The sequence below is a fragment of the Littorina saxatilis genome, linkage group LG3, assembly GCF_037325665.1.
Source record: "Littorina saxatilis isolate snail1 linkage group LG3, US_GU_Lsax_2.0, whole genome shotgun sequence".
Classification (NCBI taxonomy): Eukaryota; Metazoa; Mollusca; class Gastropoda; order Littorinimorpha; family Littorinidae; genus Littorina; species Littorina saxatilis.
This window is the reverse complement of record NC_090247.1, coordinates 22,812,981-22,834,786: the sequence shown is the minus strand read 5'-3', so window position 1 is coordinate 22,834,786 and position 21,806 is coordinate 22,812,981. Positions and strand designations below refer to the sequence as shown.

The window sequence follows — 21,806 nt, the reverse complement described above, 5'->3', positions numbered from 1 at the left end:
GAACGGAGACCTACAATTGAAACTAGGCAAATGGATGGATACCAATGGCCCACAATGGAGCAGGGGATTAAAGTCTGTGGTTCACTCAATCAACACATCAGTTTCAAGTGCAACTGGGACAACACCGTATGAACTTGTATTTGGTCAGAAACCACGTTCGGACCAAGCTGTTTGGGAGGAATTTGCAGCTCAGGGTATTGTGCGTGAAGAAGATTTGCCAAATGATCTGCTTGTTATGCTTCCCACAATGAGGCAGGAAGGTGCAGTCGTGCAGTCAGTGAGTGAGGAAGATGCAGTCATTGAGTCATTGAGTCAGGAAGGTGCAGTCGTCGAGTCATTGAGTCAGGAAGGTGCAGTCGTCGAGTCATTGAGTCAGGAAGGTGCAGTCGTGCAGTCAGTGAGTGAGGAAGATGCAGTCGTTGAGTCATTGAGTCAGGAAGGTGCAGTCGTCGAGTCATTGAGTCAGGAAGGTGCAGTCGTTGAGTCATTGAATCATGATGGTGCAGTCGTGCAGTCAGTGTGGCTGGACAATGTGGGGCGTGTAGTTCTGAGTCAAGAAGACACAGCCGTGAGTCAGAGAAGTGCAGTTGTGCAGTCAGGGAGCCAGAGTGACATCAGCTGCGAGGACGACGAGAGAATCACTGTGTGGAGTGAAGTGGTCTTTGATACAGTTCTGCAGTCAGTCAACAATTCTTTGCCAACTCCCGGACCTTCAACTGCTGGTATGTGGTATGCTTCTATCTGAATTGGTTTTAAAAATCTTGTGTTTTAGAGATATTGGCCATGCAACCATTGGACTAGTTGACGCCCATTACTGTATTAGTCGTATTAATAGGAGTAACATTCCATTACATTAACCCTTTTGCAGCCATAACAAACTAATGATGAACACAATTTTGATAATGATACACAATGCAGGAGACGGGAGGTGCACTGGCAAGGGTTAATGACTCTGGGGATTAATGGCAGATTTGATGCAAATACAACTACAGTTCATTTGTTTCACAGGTGCTGACCGTTCTTCAGAAGCAGTCAACTTTCAAAAAAAACTTTCCTGTCAAAATGGGTCAAGTGTATGTTTTTGCAATGAATTATTCAGAATTTCTTCCTGTATCACTTCAACGTCGAAACACTAGTACACAGTGATTAATGTGTACACATACATGCCACATTATCATGTCACATTTCCCAACAGAGAAGAAGAAGAATGACTGCAAATGTCTGTTGCAAATACAACTGCATTTTATTTGTTTCACAGGTGCTGACCGTTCTTCAGAAGCAGTCAACTTTCAGGATCCTCTCGGACCTTCTCTCAGCACTCCTGAGCAGCATGCCACTGGTAAGTTTCTTCACACTTCCCTCAACACACTTTCAATGTGCCATATTTTCTATCAATTTATAAAGACTAGTTTGAAGATGTTAACAGGTTAACCCTTACACCACCTTTCTTGGTTTTCACACCAGCGTAGACGATTTTAATTTGTTTGTTTCACAGGTGCTGGTGGTTCTTCTCTCGGCATTGTAGAAAACGTGGATTCACCAAGTACATCATCTACTACCTGTACCAGCCACAAGCGAGGAAAGGAGTATCTTCTTTTGAGCGACAACGTCATCGTTTGTTCTGGCACAGAGCACACAAATCTTGACGTTGTGCATGGTGTGAAAGTGACTAAAACCACTCATGCTGTGTTTTCTGTTGACGAAGTGTTCGTTCCTACACATGTGCCTACAATTGCCAACCCTATGAATGAACCATTAGAAGTAGGACAGTTTGTGTTGTGGAAACGCACTGCAACAGTGCAAAATGAAGAAGGGAACACGGCTCACAAGGAGAAGCGACTTGTTGCCAGAAATAACTATTTGAAGGCTGCCAGACGTCAAGACACGAGGTACCAAAAGAAGGTAAAAGACGTGACCCAATCATTCCAAAACGGGCACACTGTCGGAGTGAAAATCCACAGTGCCGACAGGACCAACACTGACGTGCGGCTCTTGACCTGCAAGATTCTGGAATCAAAGATGAGGGGCGGTGATTCTGTCTATCGGGTGTATTGCCCGACTGGAATTGTTAAAAACTGGTTTCGGGGGGTGGAGCTTGTGGACATGAGCAGTGTGGTCCTCCCACATCTCAATGTGGTAAACCCACAGACTCTTAAGGAAGTGTCCCTCATTCAAGCCTCCAGGTCATCAACTGGTTGGCAAAACCGTGGAGCTGTCGCCAGGTCCGTCTGTACGTGCACAGGCGCGTGCATGACAAAGAGGTGTCCGTGCAAAGATGCCAAACTTGCATGTGGCACCAAATGCCACCCGCACAGCAAGAAATGCAAGAACATGTCCTGAAGTTGTCTGATGTGATTTTCATTGATTTGACTATGCAGTTTGTGGTGTTGGGTCTTTTTAAACAATGGATTTGCTTTCAATAAAGTAGTCAACTGTTCATTTTAAACAAAAAAGAAACTACATTCATCTCCATCGCGAAATTCCAATTTGAACTGAATTCCAACATGAACTGGCTGTTAGTTCAAACTGGAATTCCAGTTTCTACTAGTAGATATCGGAATTCCACTTTCAACTGGAAAAAATCCAGTTGTAAGTGGAATTCCGGTATCTACTAGTAGATACTGGAATTCCAGTTTGAACTTGAAAAAGTCCAGTTGAGACTGGAATTCCAGTATCTACTAGTAGAAACTGAGATTCCAGTCTCTACTAGTAGGATTCCGGATCCTACTGAATTCTAGTTTCTACTGTGACATATATATATATATATGTTATAGCCCAAGTAGAAAACTCTTTGCTCTATGCTCCTGTTATATTTTCAGTATCCCTACACTGCCTGAGATCGAATTTGGCCATGTGGAAACCCCCACACGGCTTCCTCCATGTAGACTACAATGATGTTTGAAGCGGGGAAAGGTCCTTTCGAACTAAGACATGACGGGGTTTACAGCGTGACTTTTTATGTCTAGAAGAAAATCTTCTATCAAAAATACGTTTTCAAAATTTGAGTCCTTTGCGGACTATCATCTCTCAGATGATAACCCCACGTCCGATAAAGACCCCCCCTGCGTGTTGAAGGGGGGGGGGGGAATTCATTTGTTTTTTGTGTGTTTAGATTGCAGTATACCCACCATATTGAAAACCCAACACGTCTTCCTCCATGTAGACTTCAATGAAGTGCTAAGTGAGGAAAGGCTCTTTCGAGCTAACACATGACGGGGTTCACAGTGTGACTTTTTATGTCTAGAAGAAACCAAGTTTTTCAAAATTTAAGTCCTCATCGGACTGGGGGTGTTATTTTTAACTGTGTTTATAACAACAAACAATACAAATAAATTATTAACAAACAATAACAACAAACACAAGCAATTGTGAACACTTTTTATTTGACTGTCCATTGTACACGAATGTTAGAGCAACCACTATTGATACTCTACCAGATAATAATAATATTACTGTTTTGTGTGCTGTGTACGGTACTAGTGACAAGTCCTTGGATGAAAACGCAGCGCTGTTTCATCAGATTCAGAAATTTATATTAGACAGCAAACGTTTTTGTTAATACCATATGTTTAGTCATTTTGCTATTAGAGCATTGAATTGATCTCTCTCTCTCTCTCTCTCTCTCTCTCTCTCTCTCTCTCTCTCTCTCTCTCTCTCTCTCTCTCTCTCTCTCTGTCTCTCTCTCTGTCTCTCTCTCTCTCTCTCTCTCTCTGTCTCTCTCTCTCTCTCTCTCTGATTGTCCTCTGTGTCTCTATGTGTGTGCCTCTATGTGTGTGTCTCTATGTGTATGTGTGTGTGTGTGTGTGTGTGTGTGTGTGTGTGTGTGTGTGTGTGTGTGTGTGTGTGTGTGTGTGTGTGTGTGTGTGCGTTGTGTGTGTGAGATTTCCGTACCACTGTTGCTATAGTTAACGTTGTTGTTCTTGTTTTCATTTGTTTAAATATCATGCATTTATAATATTGTCCGCCACATTACTCGTTTGTTTCTAAGAGCACATTTATAAGTTTATCTCGTTGTTCTCCCCGAATTACAACTTTCAATTACGGCTTTGTATCTATGCAACTGAATAAAAACTGTTTAAACCAAGCAATAGGATATCCCAGGACCGGGAAGGGATACGTCGTCAAGCCTCTTTTTCTCTGTAGTAGGTTGCTTGTGCAAATTATTCGAGTTTCTGTCTTTGAACTAAAACCCCATTTTAAAAAATTCGTCGTTTCATATTTGTTGCGTTTGTTCACTTTTTAAAACGGGAACTCACCAAAACCACACACTACTTCACACACATTTTATTTATTTATTTTTTTACTCAGAAAGAGAATGAGAGGTCAGAGAGAGAGCGTGCCGTACTACGCAGCGACTTCATTAATTAGGAGCCGCTTGTTGTCCGCTGACGGCTGGGGTATCGCGAAATAAAAGCGTGCTCCCCGCTCGCAGATCGCCTCAGGAGATTAAATAGGTGGTAAGCACAGCTGGTGTTGTTGAAAGTAAATAACCAAGCTATGCGCGACCGTGTACATAGAAATAATGAATAGAGAGAGAGAGAGAGAGAGAGAGAGAGAGAGAGAGAGAGAGAGAGAGAGAGAGAGAGAGAGAGAGAGAGATTAAAGTCAACGCTATTCAGCTCGTCGTTGCCGGCTTGCTTGGCAGAAACATTCGCCGCGCCAGTTGATACCACCAGCCCCGTCCCAACAAATTCTCGCCACTCTTTATTTTCTCTCGTTTTCCTTTCCTTTCCAAGCCACAACTTAAAAACGGGGACATGTTCTCTCGCTCTGAAAATCGCTCTCACCACAGAAATAATACCACCAGCCCCGTCCCAACAAATTCTCTCCACTCTTTATTTTCTCCCATTTTCCTTTCCGAACAAGCCACAACTTAAAACGGGGACAAGTTCTCTCGCTCTGAGAATCGCTCTCACCACAGAAACAATATCACCAGCCCCGTCCCAACAAATTCTCGCCACTCTTTATTTTCTCTCATTTTCCTTTCCGAACAAGCCACAACTTAAAAACGGGGACATGTTCTCTCGCTCTGAAAATCGCTCTCACCACAGAAACAATATCACCAGCCCCGTCCCAACAAATTCTCGCCACTCTTTATTTTCTCTCATTTTCCTTTCCGAACAAGCCACAACTTAAAAACGGGGACATGTTCTCTCGCTCTGAAAATCGCTCTCACCACAGAAATAATACCACCAGCCCCGTCCCAACAAATTCTCTCCACTCTTTATTTTCTCCCATTTTCCTTTCCGAACAAGCCACAACTTAAAAACGGGGACATGTTCTCTCGCTCTGAAAATCGCTCTCACCACAGAAATAATACCACCAGCCCCGTCCCAACAAATTCTCTCCACTCTTTATTTTCTCCCATTTTCCTTTCCGAACAAGCCACAACTTAAAACGGGGACATGTTCTCTCGCTCTGAAAATCGCTCTCACCACAGAAACAATATCACCAGCCCCGTCCCAACAAATTCTCTCCACTCTTTATTTTCTCCCATTTTCCTTTCCAAGCCACAACTTAAAACGGGGACATGTTCTCTCGCTCTGAGAATCGCTCTCACCACAGAAACAATACCACCAGCCCCGTCCCGACAAATTCTCTCCGCTCTTTATTTTCTCTCATTTTCCTTTCCGAACAAGCCACAACTTAAAACGGGGACATGTTCTCTCGCTCTAAGAATCGCTCTTGCTCTCTTTTTTATTTTTATTTCCAACCACAGACACACATTCTGGTTTATCAACGCTGCTGGTGGTGCTGAGTGCAACAATTAGATGCTTGGGGCGGAGAGAGAGAGAACAAAAAATTCGTATTAAACGCAACCACTCAAAAAAGAGTGTTCTGAAACTATCTCGTCATAGCTCCTACGACTCAACTTTTGTTGTTTAGTTTTGGATCTCACAAATTTTGGCTCGGAATTGTTACCATTCATTGTGCAATTTTAGTGATAATGTATTACTCAGAGAATGAGAGATTGCCCGTTTTTTTTTAGTTTTTTTTTAAGTCATGGTAACACCGCTTTCAAAAGGTATCAACACTACTGGTGCGTGCCACAAGGAAAACAGAATAATAATAATATTTCCAGTTCCTTTTCCACACCAACGAAAACGTATGTTCTCTTTCTTTTCTCTCATCAACAACAAATCACGCTCACATTTCTCCAGGAGTGTTTGGTGTCTATGTAAACTGTGTTCACTAGACTGATATGCGATGAGATCAAGAGCGTTGCAACTGGGAATATTATTTTATCTATGAAAAACAACAAATGCAGTGTGTTTCCCCCACAGACTCAAAAAATGGCAGAGTTAGTATCAGCATATAAGGCCGCCGTCAAATCCTCTATTATTAAGTGTCCAGCCAGCTTGGAAAACCGCAGCTGTCGAATTTGACCCACTGCTGGGAGATTAATGACTGGCCCGCACCTGGGCCACTCAGCCCAGCTGGCAGAAATAGCATAGAAGCACTGTACAGCGCTTTGCTGAGGCCTTTTCGTTGTAATCTTAAAAGTGTCAACATGCACGGCCACTGTCTTTGCTTGTTGTAGAGAAACTGAGCACAAGATGTAACAACCAGTTTCTCAACGACAATTTAACTGTACATTTTTGATTTGTTGATGATTCCATTATTCTTGTTATTTTACTTTGAGACGATGATAAACTTGACACACCACCGAAGCGCTCATTTATAAAAGATCATCACAAGACTGCAAGCGACAGACGAGATGTACTGAGAACTTTTGTTTGTTTATATTTCGTTTGGCTTAGTCAGTGGTCTCCAAATTATTATGCTTTCTCTGTAAGTTTAATTTTGTGGGAAGCATTCTCCATTTCTCGCGTTTTGAATTTGGCGCAGTGAGAGTTTGTTTACATCCGCGCCGGCTTGCGGCATTCAACTACGGCTTGACCTTCCCTTTGTAATTGGGACATTTCTAAAACGTTATGACGCACGTATTTTCCATCGGCCGCGCCCTGTACTGATTTTCTGAAAGTAAAGTTCTTACTTTAAACTTTTAATGGGCCAACAATGTTAAATACACGACCACTTTAGCAGCTTTCAAGCTGATGTGGAAACAAATTATTTTTGTAATCTCTAGCCGTCCGACACTGACTAGCCTGGGTTCACTTCTGGACTAAAGTTCAAGTTGATCACGGAAGTAACATATTTTCGACTGTTTAATTTTGTCTCCCAACACGCTCCTCTTAAATATGAGCGTATAATTAATTCAATGTTAAACTTTAATATTACTCTAAACCGAGTTCTCGTTCCAACGGAGTTTGTTGCCATGGAGAAATAAACAAGCAGCCATGCATCGTCTGCTAAACTGCGGCCCAGCCCGTCGCAGGCAGGCTTTGATAATAGAAATAAAATGTTCCCCAACTAACAGCGGCTTCGTGAGTTGCCAGGCCGTTGAGGGTAATCATTCTTGGCTTCTCTGTCAGCGCCTGGTGATACTGCTGCTGTTTGGGGCTTCGCCGTTCGCGGCTTTACGACACCCTGACGATCTTATTTGGCAAAGAGTGTATCCCTACTTCGGATTCCGTATAAGCTCGTATAAGCTCGATCTTTGGTATCCAGCTCGCTGACCGGGTGTAATAACAGCGTGTTCGCAGGTCCACTCAGGAGATTAGATCCGCGGTAGCGCAGGTGCCAGCTGGTGTTGTTAAAAGTAATGAGGCAAGGTATGCGCTGCCGTGTATTCTGATTTTATCAACGCTACTGCTGCGCGCCTACCGTACAACAGAGAGAAAAAAATGATATTCCCCCTTCGTTCTATATTTCAGTCGATTAGAAACTGGATAGTTCTTTTAAAAGAAAGAATCGTCCCCCGATCTTTGTCTCCCTTGTGTGAATCACAGATTGTCTAAATCGTAGTAGTGGTCAACTTCTCTTGTTTAGTGCACATTGCTCAGAGAAAGAGAATGAAATAGAGAGAGACAGAGAGAGAGAGACAGAGAGAGAGAGACAGAGAGAGAGAGAGACAGAGAGAGAGAGAGAGACAGAGAGAGAGACAGAGAGAGAGAGAGAGCTCCTACGACTAAACTTTTGTTGTTTAGTTTTGTACAACACATCTTACAACTTTTGGCTCGGAATTGTTACCACCATTCATTGTGCAATTTTAGTGGCAATGCATTCATCAGAGAATGAGAGATTGCCCGTTCTTCATTTTAGTGATAGTAACACCTTCAAAAGGTATCAACACTACTGGTGCGTGCCACAAGGGAAACAGAATAATAATATTTCCAGCTCCTACGACTAAACTTTTGTTGTTTAGTTTTGTACATCACATCTTACAACTTTTGGCTCGGAATTGGTACCACCATTCATTGTGCAATTTTAGTGACAATGCATTCATCAGAGAATGAGAGATTGCCCGTTCTTCATTTTAGTGATAGTAACACTTTCAAAAGGTATCCACACTACTGGTGCGTGTATCACAAGGGAAACAGAATAATAATAATATTTCCAGTTCCTAGCTAAAAACTTGTTCCCCCGTGTGCTGCATTCTCTTTCTTTTTGTTTTAAACTGTGAATTGTGTCAAAATCGTGAAGGTCTCCTCAAACTGCCTTGCACAGATTGTTGTCGAAATCGTAAAGGATTTAAACTTTCCTTTTCCGTGTGTGCTCTTTGTAAAATTGTCTTGTAAATGTTCTCTCTACATTAAATTTTTGTTGTGTCGTTTTATATCTCACAATTTGTAGCGTTGCTCTTTGTATCTGTTAAGGGGTGAAACTAGCTTCGTTTTTTGATTGTCCGGCTCAAACTGTTTCCGTGTGTGCTCTTTGTAAAATTGTCTTGTAAATATGTTCTGTACATACATTTTTTGTTGTGTCGTTTTATATTTCACAATTTGTAGCTGTGTTCGTTGTATCTGTTAAGGGGTTGAACTCGCTTCGTTACTTGATTAAGTCCCTAAGTTTTTGTTGTGGTTTAATTTTTGTTTTGTTTTTGTTCTTTTTCATTTTGTTTTTGTTGTTGTCTTCTTATATTGGGACTTATTTTTCCACTGCGGTCGTTGGGAGATGTTGTCAGTCCAACTGCCCACCAGACAACCCCACCCTCTCCCGTGGTTATCTGCTTTATATAGATGTTGAGGTAAGATCGATGAGTCCTGTGATTGGTTGATTTGTGTTTTTGGTTATGATTGGTCGGTCGGTTTTCTCTCGGGCGTTTTAGATTGGTTGGAACCAAAGCACTGTTCATTATTCCTACGACGAGAAAAAAAGAAGGTCACTACACTAATTTTGATTGGCTGAATAATATTGCTAATATTCCTCCGCGTAGAGAGATATCTTTTTCCTCTTAAAAAAAAGAAGTTCTCTTTTTTGAAGCATATTACTTTCTTTTTAGCATCGTACTCAAAAGTCACTAACAACACTAACACTAAGACTTTTTGTTGTTAAAATTCTTTGGAAGCAAGTTTTGGGGACCAACTATAAAAAAAGTAGTTCTCATTTGCCATAATCCTATATTTTATAAGTACTATTTTAGCAAAGTGCTCAAAAGTCACTAACACAAACACCACCACCACTACCACAAAGACTCGTTGTTGTTGAAATTCTTTCGAAGCGAGTTTAGGGGCCAAATAAACAGAAGTTCTCATTGCCAGAATCATATATTATGTAGTCTATAACAGCACTTTAGCATCGTACTCAAAAGTCACTAACACCACCACTACCACCACAAAGACTTTTTGTTGTTGAAATTCTTTCGAAGCGAGTTTAGGGCCAAATAAACAGAAGTTCTCTTTTGTCAGAATCATATATCTATAAGCCTGCACATCACTTTTTTGTGTGGATCATCGTACTTAAATGTCCTGACACAATATCAACGCAGAAAGGACGGTGAAAGGTTTCCCCCTTCTTTCTTTCTTTCTTTCTTTCTTTTCTCAATCATGAATCTTCTTTTTTTCTTTGGTAATTCCGTTTCAAATTGTGTGAAGTTTTTTTGTTTCCTTCCCTGTCATTTTTGGGTGTGGATGGGTGTTTGGTTTCGAGTCTAGAAATAAAGTTGTACATTATAATTTATGGGAGTGAGAGTAGTACGTTGTTCTTCGTCTTCTTCTTAAAACTTTTTGATTGAGATGACTGATATGTGGGTAATTTGTTGTGAGCGGCGAAAAGTTACTCCCCAGTATACATTATTAATGCCCAGACACAACTTCGACACAGAAAGGACGGTGAAAGGTTTCCCCCTTCTTTCTTTCTTTCTTTCTTTCTTTTCTCAATCATGAATCTTCTTTTTTTCTTTGGTAATTCCGTTTCAAATTGTGTGAAGTTTTTTTGTTTCCTTCCCTGTCATTTTTGGGTGTGGATGGGTGTTTGGTTTCGAGTCTAGAAATAAAGTTGTACATTATAATTTATGGGAGTGAGAGTAGTACGTTGTTCTTCGTCTTCTTCTTAAAACTTTTTGATTGAGATGACTGATATGTGAGTAATTTGTTGTGAGCGGCGAAAAGTTACTCCCCAGTATACATTATTAATGCCCAGACACAACTTCGACACAGAAAGGACGGTGAAAGGTTTCCCCCTTCTTTCTTTCTTTCTTTCTTTCTTTTCTCAATCATGAATTTTCTTTTTTTCTTTGTTAATTCCGTTTCAAATTGTGTGAAGTTTTTTTGTTTCCTTCCTTGTCATTTTTGGGTGTGGATGGGTGTTTGGTTTCGAGTCTAGAAATAAAGTTGTACATTATAATTTATGGGAGTGAGAGTAGTACTACGTTGTTCTTCGTCTTCTTCTTAAAACTTTTTGTTTGAGATGACTAATATGTGGGTAATTTGTTGTGAGCGGCGAAAAGTTACTCCCCAGTATACATTACTAAAAATGCCCAGACACAACTTCGACACAGAAAGGACGGTGAAAGGTTCCCCCCTTCTTTCTTTCTTTCTTTCTTTCTTTCTTCTCTCAATCATGAATCTTCTTTTTTTCTTTGTTAATTCCGTTTCAAATTGTGTGAAGTTTTTTTTTGTTTCCTTCCTTGTCATTACCGACCCAAAACCACTGAGACACTTTGAACTCCGTTTTGAATTTTTGTTGGTGTAGGGCCATTCACATTCACTGATTTTCTCTGGATCAGTTTTCACTCCATTTTTTTTTGTTGGTGTTGTTTCGAAAACGCCGCAAACAACACCAACCCCGAGAGAGAGAGAGAGAGAGAGAGGGACAAATGAGAGAGAAAAAAAAGGAATCGTGGTAGAAATAGTTATTAGTAGTATAATACGCCGACCCCGCCCACTTCCGTGTGTGGTAAGTTTGTAGGTCTTCCAGCAAGAACAAACAAATCACACAGAACAACAAATCGAAATTGATTGTGAAGGGAAAGAAGAAACCATCCCACCACCACCACCACCGCCTCTTCTTCTGATCATCATTTTGCTACACCCGACACTATTAACAACGACGACAAGTTTGACGATATCCTCAGCTTTATTGCTGATGAAAATGAGTCTGAAGATGATTTCTACTATCAGGATATAGTCTTACGACTGATCCGACAGACGCCCCTATCGACGGTTTTGTTTGATCAGTGAAGGGAGAGAGAGAGATGGCCAGCCAACCCTCCCGTTTTTCATTGGTCGCTGTGTCAGTTTAAACTGTGTGTGACTTTTAGTCTTGTTATTTTGCCATAGAGAAAATCTGCAAAAAAAGGGGGCGCGCCCCTCCTGATTCTCTGAAAAAAAAAAAAGAATTCGGATGTAATGTTATCAAATGTATACTGATGGTATCATTGGTATGGAATCTTTTTTTTCCTTCTCGGTCAGGTTTTAACTCAACCACGACTGACTTTTTGCCCGAAGTATAGTAGCCACAGAGATTGCGTTGTATGATGATGAGGTAGATTTCCTCTGCTGGAGGAATTCTTCCCCACCCACCCAAACCGCCACCTCTTATAACGGCCGCGAAGTTTATCTCACTAGTTGCAGACCTCGTTGGGCTGATGTGTGACTTTTAGTCTTGTTATTTTGCCATAGAGAAAATCTGCAAAAAAAGGGGGCGCGCCCCTCCTGATTCTCTGAAAAAAAAAAAAAAGAATTCGGATGTAATGTTATCAAATGTATACTGATGGTATCATTGGTATGGAATCTTTTTTTTCCTTCTCGGTCAGGTTTTAACTCAACCACGACTGACTTTTTGCCCGAAGTATAGTAGCCACAGAGATTGCGGTTGAATGAGTGAGGTAGGATTTTCTCGTCTGCCAAACGAATTCTTCCTCATCACCCAAACCCGGGGCCACCTCTTCTAACGCGGGCCGCGAAGTTTATCTCACTAGTTGCAGACCTCGGGCTGATACTACATACCGTTTTGGACCTGATAACAGGTTTTCTGAGAGATTACACTCTATACGAGAATCAGACTATATTTAGAGCAAAACAAGTTGACGGCTTTTTTTTTTTTTTGCTTCAAGCTTTTATAAAAAAACATATCACCCGGCGGTGGTGGTGGTAAAAGACAGACAGCAATTGAACGGCCGTGAAGTCTGTGTGATGGCATTCCAGTTATTGGTGGTATTGTTCTAGGTGGTGGCAAGACTTTCTTCTTTATAAAAACAACAAAACAAAAAACCATTGCTTTTGTCAGATCGCAGTCGCGACTTAAAAAAAGAAAAAGGAGTTGAACTACAAAACAACAACACACTCATTTTCCTGCTTTTGTGTGCGTATATATATATAGAGAGAAAAAGATCGGCGAGACCAAAATTTCACTTTTTCTTTTTTCTTCTTGTGAGATCATGGATTTTTGTACGAGGAGGATAACGAACACTACTACTGACCAACAACTTGAAGAAGAAAATAATAAAAAGGTCGACAGCGTAGCAATAATATCAGCAAAGACAGAAGCAGTCTGTGAAATGGGAATTCCAGAACATATAATAGTCATGCAAGTTATCGAAAATCGACGCCTGGATTTTACTGATGGAGAAAAGGAATTCGTCTGTGTCCAAGAGCTTTATCTCGCAGCTTATGAGATCGCACAAAGTCCAGAAAAGCAGGCTCAATTATCAAGAAAACTGTACTTAGCCGAAGAAAAAGAAGAAGAAGAAGAAGAAGAAGAACGCCGTCGTCATCGTCGCGAACAACTGGAACGCGTACGATTCTTAGCCAAAGAAAACCAGAACTTGAGAAACCGTAAATTCTGCCGAGCTTGTTTAAAAGTGGAGCTAGCTAACAGTGGTATTACTTTCTTACCCTGCGGACATTTTCTCACCTGTGAAAAATGCTCGGACATGTTTGACGATTGTTTGGCTTGCGGCAAGAAAATCATGGGGACCGTCCGCACATTTCTGTCGTAAAAGTGAGTAATTATTTTGTCAACACACACAGCCACCATTTCAAATCCAGGCAGAATATTGAAATGAAATTGGAAGGAGAGAGAGAGAAAGAGAGCCGGCTGGTCTCTCTTGACAAACCGGCAGGGAAATAAAGAAGAGGGAAGGGACAGATTTTGACTTCAACACCGCGACCATGCAGATTTCTCAACAACAAAACAAAAAAAGGAAGGGGAGTTTTCACCACAGATCCTCCCCCGCCCCGGTAGCACAACACATTGCTCTCTTGACTTTAAACCGGCAGAGAGAGAAATAATGTTCTACCCCCCGTTGTCCGCTCTTCTTGTCAATTTCACTACTGCCTTTGTTTGCCATGAGCATGAGCGGTGGACTGACACGGGATGCTATAGTACGAGTATAATATACCATACCCGTCTAGCTGAAAAATTGGCATTGGCGTTCAGTTTCATTCTGTGAGTTCGACAGCTACTTGACTAAATGTTGTATTTTCGTCTTACCCCGCGACTTGTTTTCTTTTTGTTTTCAAGCCGCAACTAAACGGGACATGTTCTCTCTCTCCCCAAACACAGAAACAAGTTAATATATGCTTTATTGACCCCCGGATCTCCACAGCGTTAATCAGGCGCGGTGTTCTTCACGGCAATTCAGTGAGTGATTCGTCGAAAGCTGTAGTCCCCTGCTAGTACTTATAGTGATCATCTTCTATCAAAAATCTTACATGCACCACATAACATGATGGGTGTAAGTTAGTCCTTGTTGTTTGAACTCAGAACTCAGAACTCAGAACTCATTTAATTGTCATAAAAACACAGTAAAGGGTTTATCAGACACGAAGTGGATATTTGTAAAGACAAGAAGAAATATCGTCCATGGAGCAGTGATTACAACATTGTTATGTATCTGTAGTTATGTCATTATTCCGTATAATCATGCAGTTGTATACAAATTCAGCAAGTTGTTGCTGTATCGGTACGTCTTGCATCGCGGCCATCAGCTGACTCGGATTTCGAGCATTAACACGTGCATGTTCCATAAGCTGCAAGCGTAGATCATGAAATCTTGTACAACTATTCAGGAAATGGAGCTCGTCTTCAATCACGCCACACACGGTGCACTTTCTATCCTCTCTGGGTGTGTTTGTGTATCTCCCCCTTTCGATTTTTAAATCGTGAGCGCTAATACGCAATCTACACACAGCTTTTCTGTGTTTGGGGTTGGTTACACATGTCAAGTATGCTTCACAGTCGTAATCGCCGTCAGTAATTGTGTTGTAGTATTGCAGTTCAAGTTTTGAGCCCTCAGTCTTCTTTCCTTGCCAAAATCGTACGTATTCGTATTCTAGTCCTCGTCGTAGAGTTTTCATCAGCGCATTCTTTTGGACTGCTGACTGAAGTATCCAGTTATGGTCCAGTCCGAGGTTACCTATGATTGCCGCCGCTCGAATGAAATGTATCCATTGCGGTGAGCTGTCCGCTTGTGGTCTGTCGATCATGTCAGCGTAAGCCTGTCGTAAATATGAATTTTCTTCTGACTCAACGATGTGGGTCCAGAAGTTTATTGTTTGTTCAATTAGTTTTATACCCACAGGGAGTTGCCCGAGCTCTGCTAGCGTTGGCAAGTTCATTGCTTTACTGTGGACAGCCAAGAAGGCGTTTACTGAATTTTAAATGCACTTGTTCATGGGGTAGATTATTCGATAGACACTTATCGAATATGTCGGGTAGCGATTGTTCGTTTTGGATGTTGATTGCTGATGGGAACCAGACCGTCCTCGGCTCCATAAGTGGACACAGGGGCTTCTTCTTCTTCTTCTGCGTTCGTGGGCTGAAACTCCCACGTACACTCGTGTTTTTTGCACGAGTGGAATTTTACGTGTATGACCGTTTTTACCCCGCCATTAAGGCAGCCATACGCCGCTTTCGGAGGAGGACACAGGGGCGACTAAGGTATAAAATAGTTGCATCATAGTTTGTGTTGTGTGGTGCATGTGGCTGTACTGGAAGACATCATGTAGAATGCATGCATTATTATAACGGGGCCGCTTAGTGCAAATCACGCTCACATTTCTCTAGGAGTGTTTGGTGTCTATGTAAACTGTGTTCACTAGACTATATGCGATGAGATCAAGAGCGTTGCAACTGGGAATATTATTTTATCTATGAAAAACAACAAAGGCAGTGTGTTTCCCCCCGCCGTCCCCGCAGACTGAAAAAGAGCAGAGTATAGTATCAGCCCGCCCCCTGACGTGGGGGTATCGCGTAATAACAGCGTGTGCTCGCCGCTCGCAGGCCACTCAGGAGATTAAGATCCGCGGTAGTACAGCTGGTGTTACTATTATACGCGGCCGTGTGCAGAGAGAAAATGAATATTCTTCCCCTTCGTTCGTTATTTTACCTGAACAGAAACTGTATAGTTGTGTGGGTTTTTTTTTAAAGAAAGAATCGTCCCCGATCTTTTCTCCTGTGTGTGAATTTAAGAATCGTTCCTGCTTTTTCCCTTACCTTTCTTTTCATATCAACTAAACATGCTTGGGATGCGAGAGAGAGAGAAAACATTCGTCTAAATCGTAGTAGGGGTCAACTTCTCTCGTTTAGTGCACATTGCTCAGAGAAAGAGAATGAGAAAGAGAGAATGAGAGAGAGAAAAGAAATCAACGCTATACACGAATAATTCAATCGCAGCTTGCTCAAGCGGCTTGGGGGAGAAACATTCACCACCACTATACAAAGCCAAACAAGCGGGAGATTTGCCTGTATAGCAGCAAAGATCTTGTATGCTACGCCTCTTACAGCCCTTTTGGAAACGCGCGGTAGCGGCGCTCCGCTCTTATCGCAAAAGTGTCCTTATCGTTGGCTGAGCCAGGCAGAGAGCTATGCGCGCTGACTATTTATTTAGATTGTTTAAATGGCATTATTTATAAACACGCGGCGTAGTGTCAAGACTGTTAATGAGAAGGGTTATTGCAATATAAATGGACGCTATTTCCTTACAAAACATGCACTTTCAAAGATAACAAAATGTACTTACATCAGTATGTTTGCTGGATCGTTCGACTTCGAGGCAACATTCACACATGATATATATCATAAACAGGTAGAACTGTCTCACAAGAAAAAGACAGGGAGAGTAAACTGGTCAGACAATTTTAGATTTTAGATTGAATTAGAACAATGTGTAGTTCACTGAAATTGTCTGGCTTTGAAGTTCTGGGTTAGGTTTTTATCATTGTTTCTGACCTGTATGACAATTCACTTGTCTCAGTCAGTTGCAGTCAAGAGTATTGTCACAGAGATTGTCAATTTTAACAGCAACAGAGACGTCACAAACCAGTATTGAGGGCGTCAATGTCAAAACACACACACACACACACACACACACACACACACACACACACACACACACACACACACACATCCACTAGAAAACAAAACAAAACAAAACAAAAACCTATCCCACATCTACTGTCCCCCATATGTGACTGATGTGCTTTTGTGTTCTTGTGTCACTGGTGTGACACTTTCAACACCTTTCTGTTCTGACTTTTCGACATCTCCCCGAAAGACCTGCAGCTCTCTTTGAGGGTGAAGTGCAGCCGTATATTGAGGTACAGACGCCACAGAGGGTCATGAGAGGACAAGCGTTTTCTGTCAATGGACAGGCGAGGCGGTTGTCTCCAAGTTTTTCTTTGAGCAATATTGCCATCCTGGTCATCACTTTCCGCATGTGGATATTTCTCTCTTTGTGTAGCTTGCATGTACTTTCCATGACTGTCACAGCACTGACGAGCGAAATGCTTGGGGTGATGAGGCCTTCCTTGCAACCTTCGTGCATCTTGTGAACAAGAAGCAGTTCGGTCTGTGCACCTGTCAGTTGACCGGTCAGCATGTCAGTACATCCTGTGCAGACCCTTGATTTGTTACCCCCTATAAACCACCTTATGAAACAACCAACACACCCCCTCCCCCTGTCAACCTGTACATACAGTACACAGACAAATTAATGAGAAGGTTGAACAAACAACCACACCACTCCCCACATTTACCTGTACCATCAGTACACACAACAATACGGAAAAAAAACCCGTTAAAGGCACGATGTACTATATAATCACCAAGCCTTACATAAGCCTCAATCACTGAGAGGACAGTACACACAAATACACCCAAACAAGGGAAATGAAAAATAGTCATCTATAAATGATTATTCTCAATCGAGAAACAATTAAGTGATGAGGATACGGGTTTGAATAGTTATCCCCTGACGAGGCTACCTTTCAGTTTCCCCAGAACACCTCTATAAAATCACAAAGAAGTTATCCTAACAATTTGAAACTGTAAATATTGCTGAAAAGTACTATAATTGGGAGAGGTACTTATAGGGATCTTATCAGCGGCAGCAGAGCCCAACAAGCCAAGGGGCGTGGCACCGCAGCTAGCAGCGAACGCGCAAAAACGGCTCCAGTGCAACATCTTAGCGTAGCAGTAGCATACAAGATCTTTGATAGCAGCAACGCGGGGCGTGACTCATCATTACAATTATCGCAAACAAGCAGTGGGTAAGTAGCCTTACCAGCCGTAGTAGAATAGTAAAAGCTTGGCCGCTACTGGGGCTGAAAACTAAAAACTCGCAGTTGTGAAATTCCGGAGTTGCAGCTCTTCCTCCCATGACTCGTTGTCATAATTCTAGTTTTTCATGTGTGTGTGGTTTTGTTTTGTTTTGTGTGGGTTGATTTTTGGAAGAAGAAACAAGTCGCGTAAGGCGAAAATACAATATTTAGTCAAGTAGCTGCCATTTTTCAGCAAGACCGTATACTCGTAGCATCGTCAGTCCACCGCTCATGGCAGAGGCAGTGAAATTGACAAGAAGAGCGGGGTAGTAGTTGCGCTAAGAAGGATAGCACGCTTTTCTGTACCTCTCTTTGTTTTAACTTTCTGAGCGTGTTTTTAATCCAAACATATCATATCTATATGTTTTTGGAATCAGGAACCGACAAGGAATAAGATGAAAGTGTTTTTAAATTGATTTCGAAAAAAAAATTTTGATAATAATTTTTATATATTTAATTTTCAGAGCTTGTTTTTAATCCGAATATAACATATTTATATGTTTTTGGAATCAGCAAATGATGGAGAATAAGATAAACGTAAATTTGGATCGTTTTATAAATTTTTATTTTTTTTTACAATTTTCAGATTTTTAATGACCAAAGTCATTAATTAATTTTTAAGCCACCAAGCTGAAATGCAATACCGAACCCCGGGCTTCGTCGAAGATTACTTGACCAAAATTTCAACCAATTTGGTTGAAAAATGAGGGCGTGACAGTGCCGCCTCAACTTTCACGAAAAGCCGGATATGACGTCATCAAAGACATTTATCAAAAAAATGAAAAAAACGTATGGGGATTTCATACCCAGGAACTCTCATGTCAAATTTCATAAAGATCGGTCCAGTAGTTTAGTCTGAATCGCTCTACACACACACACAGACACACACACACACACACACACACACCCACACACACACATACACCACGACCCCGGCCTCGTCTCGATTCCCCCCTCTACGTTAAAATATTTAGTCAAAACTTGACTAAATATAAAAAGAAGAGGGAAGGGAAAGATTTTGACTTCAACACCGCGACCATGCACAAACCGGCAGAGAAATAATCTTCTACCCCCGTTGTCCGCTCTTCTTGTCAATTTCACTACTGCCTTTGCCATGAGCATGAGCGGTGGACTGACCATGCTACGAGTATACCGTCTTGCTGAAAAATTGCATTGCGTTCAGTTTCATTCTGTGAGTTCGTCCCCGCAGACAGAAAAAAAGAGCAGAGTATAGTATCAGCCCGCTGACGTGGGGGTATCGCGTAATAACAGCGTGTGCTCGCCGCTCGCAGGCCACTCAGGAGATTAAGATCCGCGGTAGAACAGCTGGTGTTACTATTATACGCGGCCGTGTGCAGAGAGAAAATGAATATTCTTCCCCTTCGTTCGTTATTTTACCTGAACAGAAACTGTATAGTTGCGTGGGGTTTTTTTTTTAAGAAAGAATCGTCCCCGATCTTTTCTCCTGTGTGTGAATTTAAGAATCGTTCCTGCTTTTTCCCTTACCTTTCTTTTCATATCAACTAAACATGCTTGGGATGCGAGAGAAAGAGAGAGAAGAAAAATCAACGCTATGGAACACGAATAATTCAGTCGCAGCTTGCTGGCTTGGGGGAGAAACATTCACCGCGTCAGTTGACACCACCGGCCCCGGTCCAACAAACTATTGTGCTCGAGAAAGAAGAGAAATCAACGCTATGGAACACCGACCAATTCAGTCGCAGCTTGCTTATTAAAGCGGCTTGGGGGAGAAACATTCGCCGCGTCAGTTGACACCACCGGCCCCCGTTCTAACAAACTATTGTCCTTCCCAGCACAGAAACAGTGAACGGGAAACATCAACGCTGGGGTGTTCTGAAGAAATTGAAAGGTAGCCTCGTCACTGAGGGGACAACCGTATTCAAACCCATAGGCCTATCCTCATCACTTTGTTTCTCGATTGAAAATAATCATTTATAGATGACTATTTTTCATTTCGCGAAGTTACATCCCCGCGTATACATTAATGTCCTGACGCAACAAGAACATCATCGACACAAAAATGAACAGGGAAGGAAGAAAGAATCCCGGCCTTCCTCTTGTGATGTCTTCTTACTCTTTTTGTTTCAAATGTTGTGGGGTTTTTCCCGTTCCGATTCTTGGTTTTCGTTTTTGGTTTCGAGCATTGTTCATCTTTATTTTAAAATTCTTTGAAGCGAGTTTGGCCACCAACATACACACACACACACACACACACACACACACACACACACACACACACACACACACACACACACACACACAAAAGAGAAGTCAGAATCATATACACGAGAAATCGACACAAAAAATAAACGGGGAAGAAAGAATTCCGGCCTTCCTCTTGTAATTTATTTCTGTCTCTCTCTCTTCTTTCTCTTTTTTGTTTCAAATGTTGTGTGGGGTATTTCCCGTTCATATTCTTGGTTATTTTTCGTTTTTGATTTCGAGTCTAAAATAAAGTTGTTGTAAATTTCTTGAGTGTGAATTGCTCTTCTTCGTCTTTTTAAAACTTTTGTTTGAGATGATGACTGATATGGGTGGTGTTGGGCGGCGAAGTTACCTTCCCTGGTATACATTAATGTCCTGACACAAGAATTCTACTGGTTTTCAACAACAACGACGACGACGACGAGGAGGAGGTGGTTTAATTGTGTTCCACATATCTCACCCGGTTGGGGGGGAGAAGAAAGAAAAGAAAGGGTGGTGGTCCAACAACACAAGTGACCACCACCACTATACAAAGCCAAACAATCGGAAGCGTGACTCATCATTACTATTATCGCAAACAAGCAGTGGGTAGCCTTACCAGCCGCAGTAGAATAGTAAAAGCTTGGCCGCTACTGGGGCTGAAAACTAAAAACTCGCAGTTGTGAAATTCCGGAGTTGAAAGAGAAAGAGAGAGAAAGAGAAAGAGAAAGAGAAAGAGAGAGAGAAGGCGAAGGCGAAGGCGAATTTTTATTGCATCAAACACAATGTGTATGTACAAGGGGGAGAAATAGTTAGCATGTGAACAAAGTGGACTTGACCGTCCGGAAGCAAGGCAACTTAAAATCAACACCTAGCGGCACAAGAAGTAAAAACAGAGAAGAAAAAAATATAAGTAAGATGAAGACAAGGGTTTTGGGTTGTACGATCATACCGGTCTATTTCACAATTGATTTTCTCTTTGTCTAAACGCGTAGAACACATAATTTGACAATGCAATCAGTCGTAATTTGTTGTCAGTCTGTAAAATACACAACGATGAGTTGGAGAACTGGTCAAGGTCAAAACAAGCACCAATCAGTGTACTTTTGACGGATTGCATTGTAAGCTGGGAAGTGGTTTTCATTTTCTTAAGTTGATTTACAAAATGTACAATTTCTGGATTCAGCGCACTCGGGATTATAGCGCAGTTTATTTACCTTCAATGGTGCAATGCCCAGTCTGAACTTTGTGTACATTTTGTGTATGTACTGGTTTTCAATGACACCCAGATACTTTTCCTTTTCAAGTTCTCCTTTAAACATCATGTATACATCAAATCTCACACTTGTATCAAGCCGTTTACAGTGCCAGTTTTGCTCAAAGCAGTCTTGCAGACGTTGCTGTAATGTTCTAATAAACGCACATTCCCTACCTACAGACCCGTTCAACCACACATCTCCAAATCCATTCATGCAAAGGAGGCATTTAACTTGTGAGACCCAATTCTGTTTTCCCCTTTCAACTGCGTTTTTTAACATGATGTATGACATCTTTGCATATCTCGAATCCGGCATAGTGTTAAGTCTCAACCAGTACTTTACGCTTCGGATATTTGCTAGGATTGACAAAGTGCATCTTCCAAGTTCCCCATACACCATCTGACGAGATCCCGAGTAGTCTTTTACAGGCATACATGTGAACCTTTTCAATCTG

The 21,806-nt window shown here is 41.7% G+C and overlaps 2 protein-coding genes across 2 annotated transcripts in view; one reads left to right on the top strand and one right to left on the bottom strand.

Annotated features, from left to right (window-relative positions):
- LOC138961894 (serine-rich adhesin for platelets-like) overlaps nucleotides 1-3,044 on the top strand; it is a 3,334-nt gene extending 290 nt beyond the window's left edge. Inside the window, exons 1-3 of the mRNA XM_070333574.1 lie at nucleotides 1-722; nucleotides 1,259-1,339; nucleotides 1,496-3,044. The exon at nucleotides 1-722 is cut by the window's left edge and continues 290 nt beyond it. Of these exons, the coding sequence (XP_070189675.1) occupies nucleotides 35-722; nucleotides 1,259-1,339; nucleotides 1,496-2,340 (1,614 nt within the window). The 5' untranslated portion in view covers nucleotides 1-34 and the 3' untranslated portion in view covers nucleotides 2,341-3,044. The remainder of the gene's footprint in view (nucleotides 723-1,258; nucleotides 1,340-1,495) is intronic.
- LOC138961133 (mucin-2-like) overlaps nucleotides 1-21,806 on the bottom strand; it is a 198,846-nt gene that overhangs the window by 136,955 nt on the left and 40,085 nt on the right. The gene's annotated exons all lie outside the window — the stretch shown is intronic.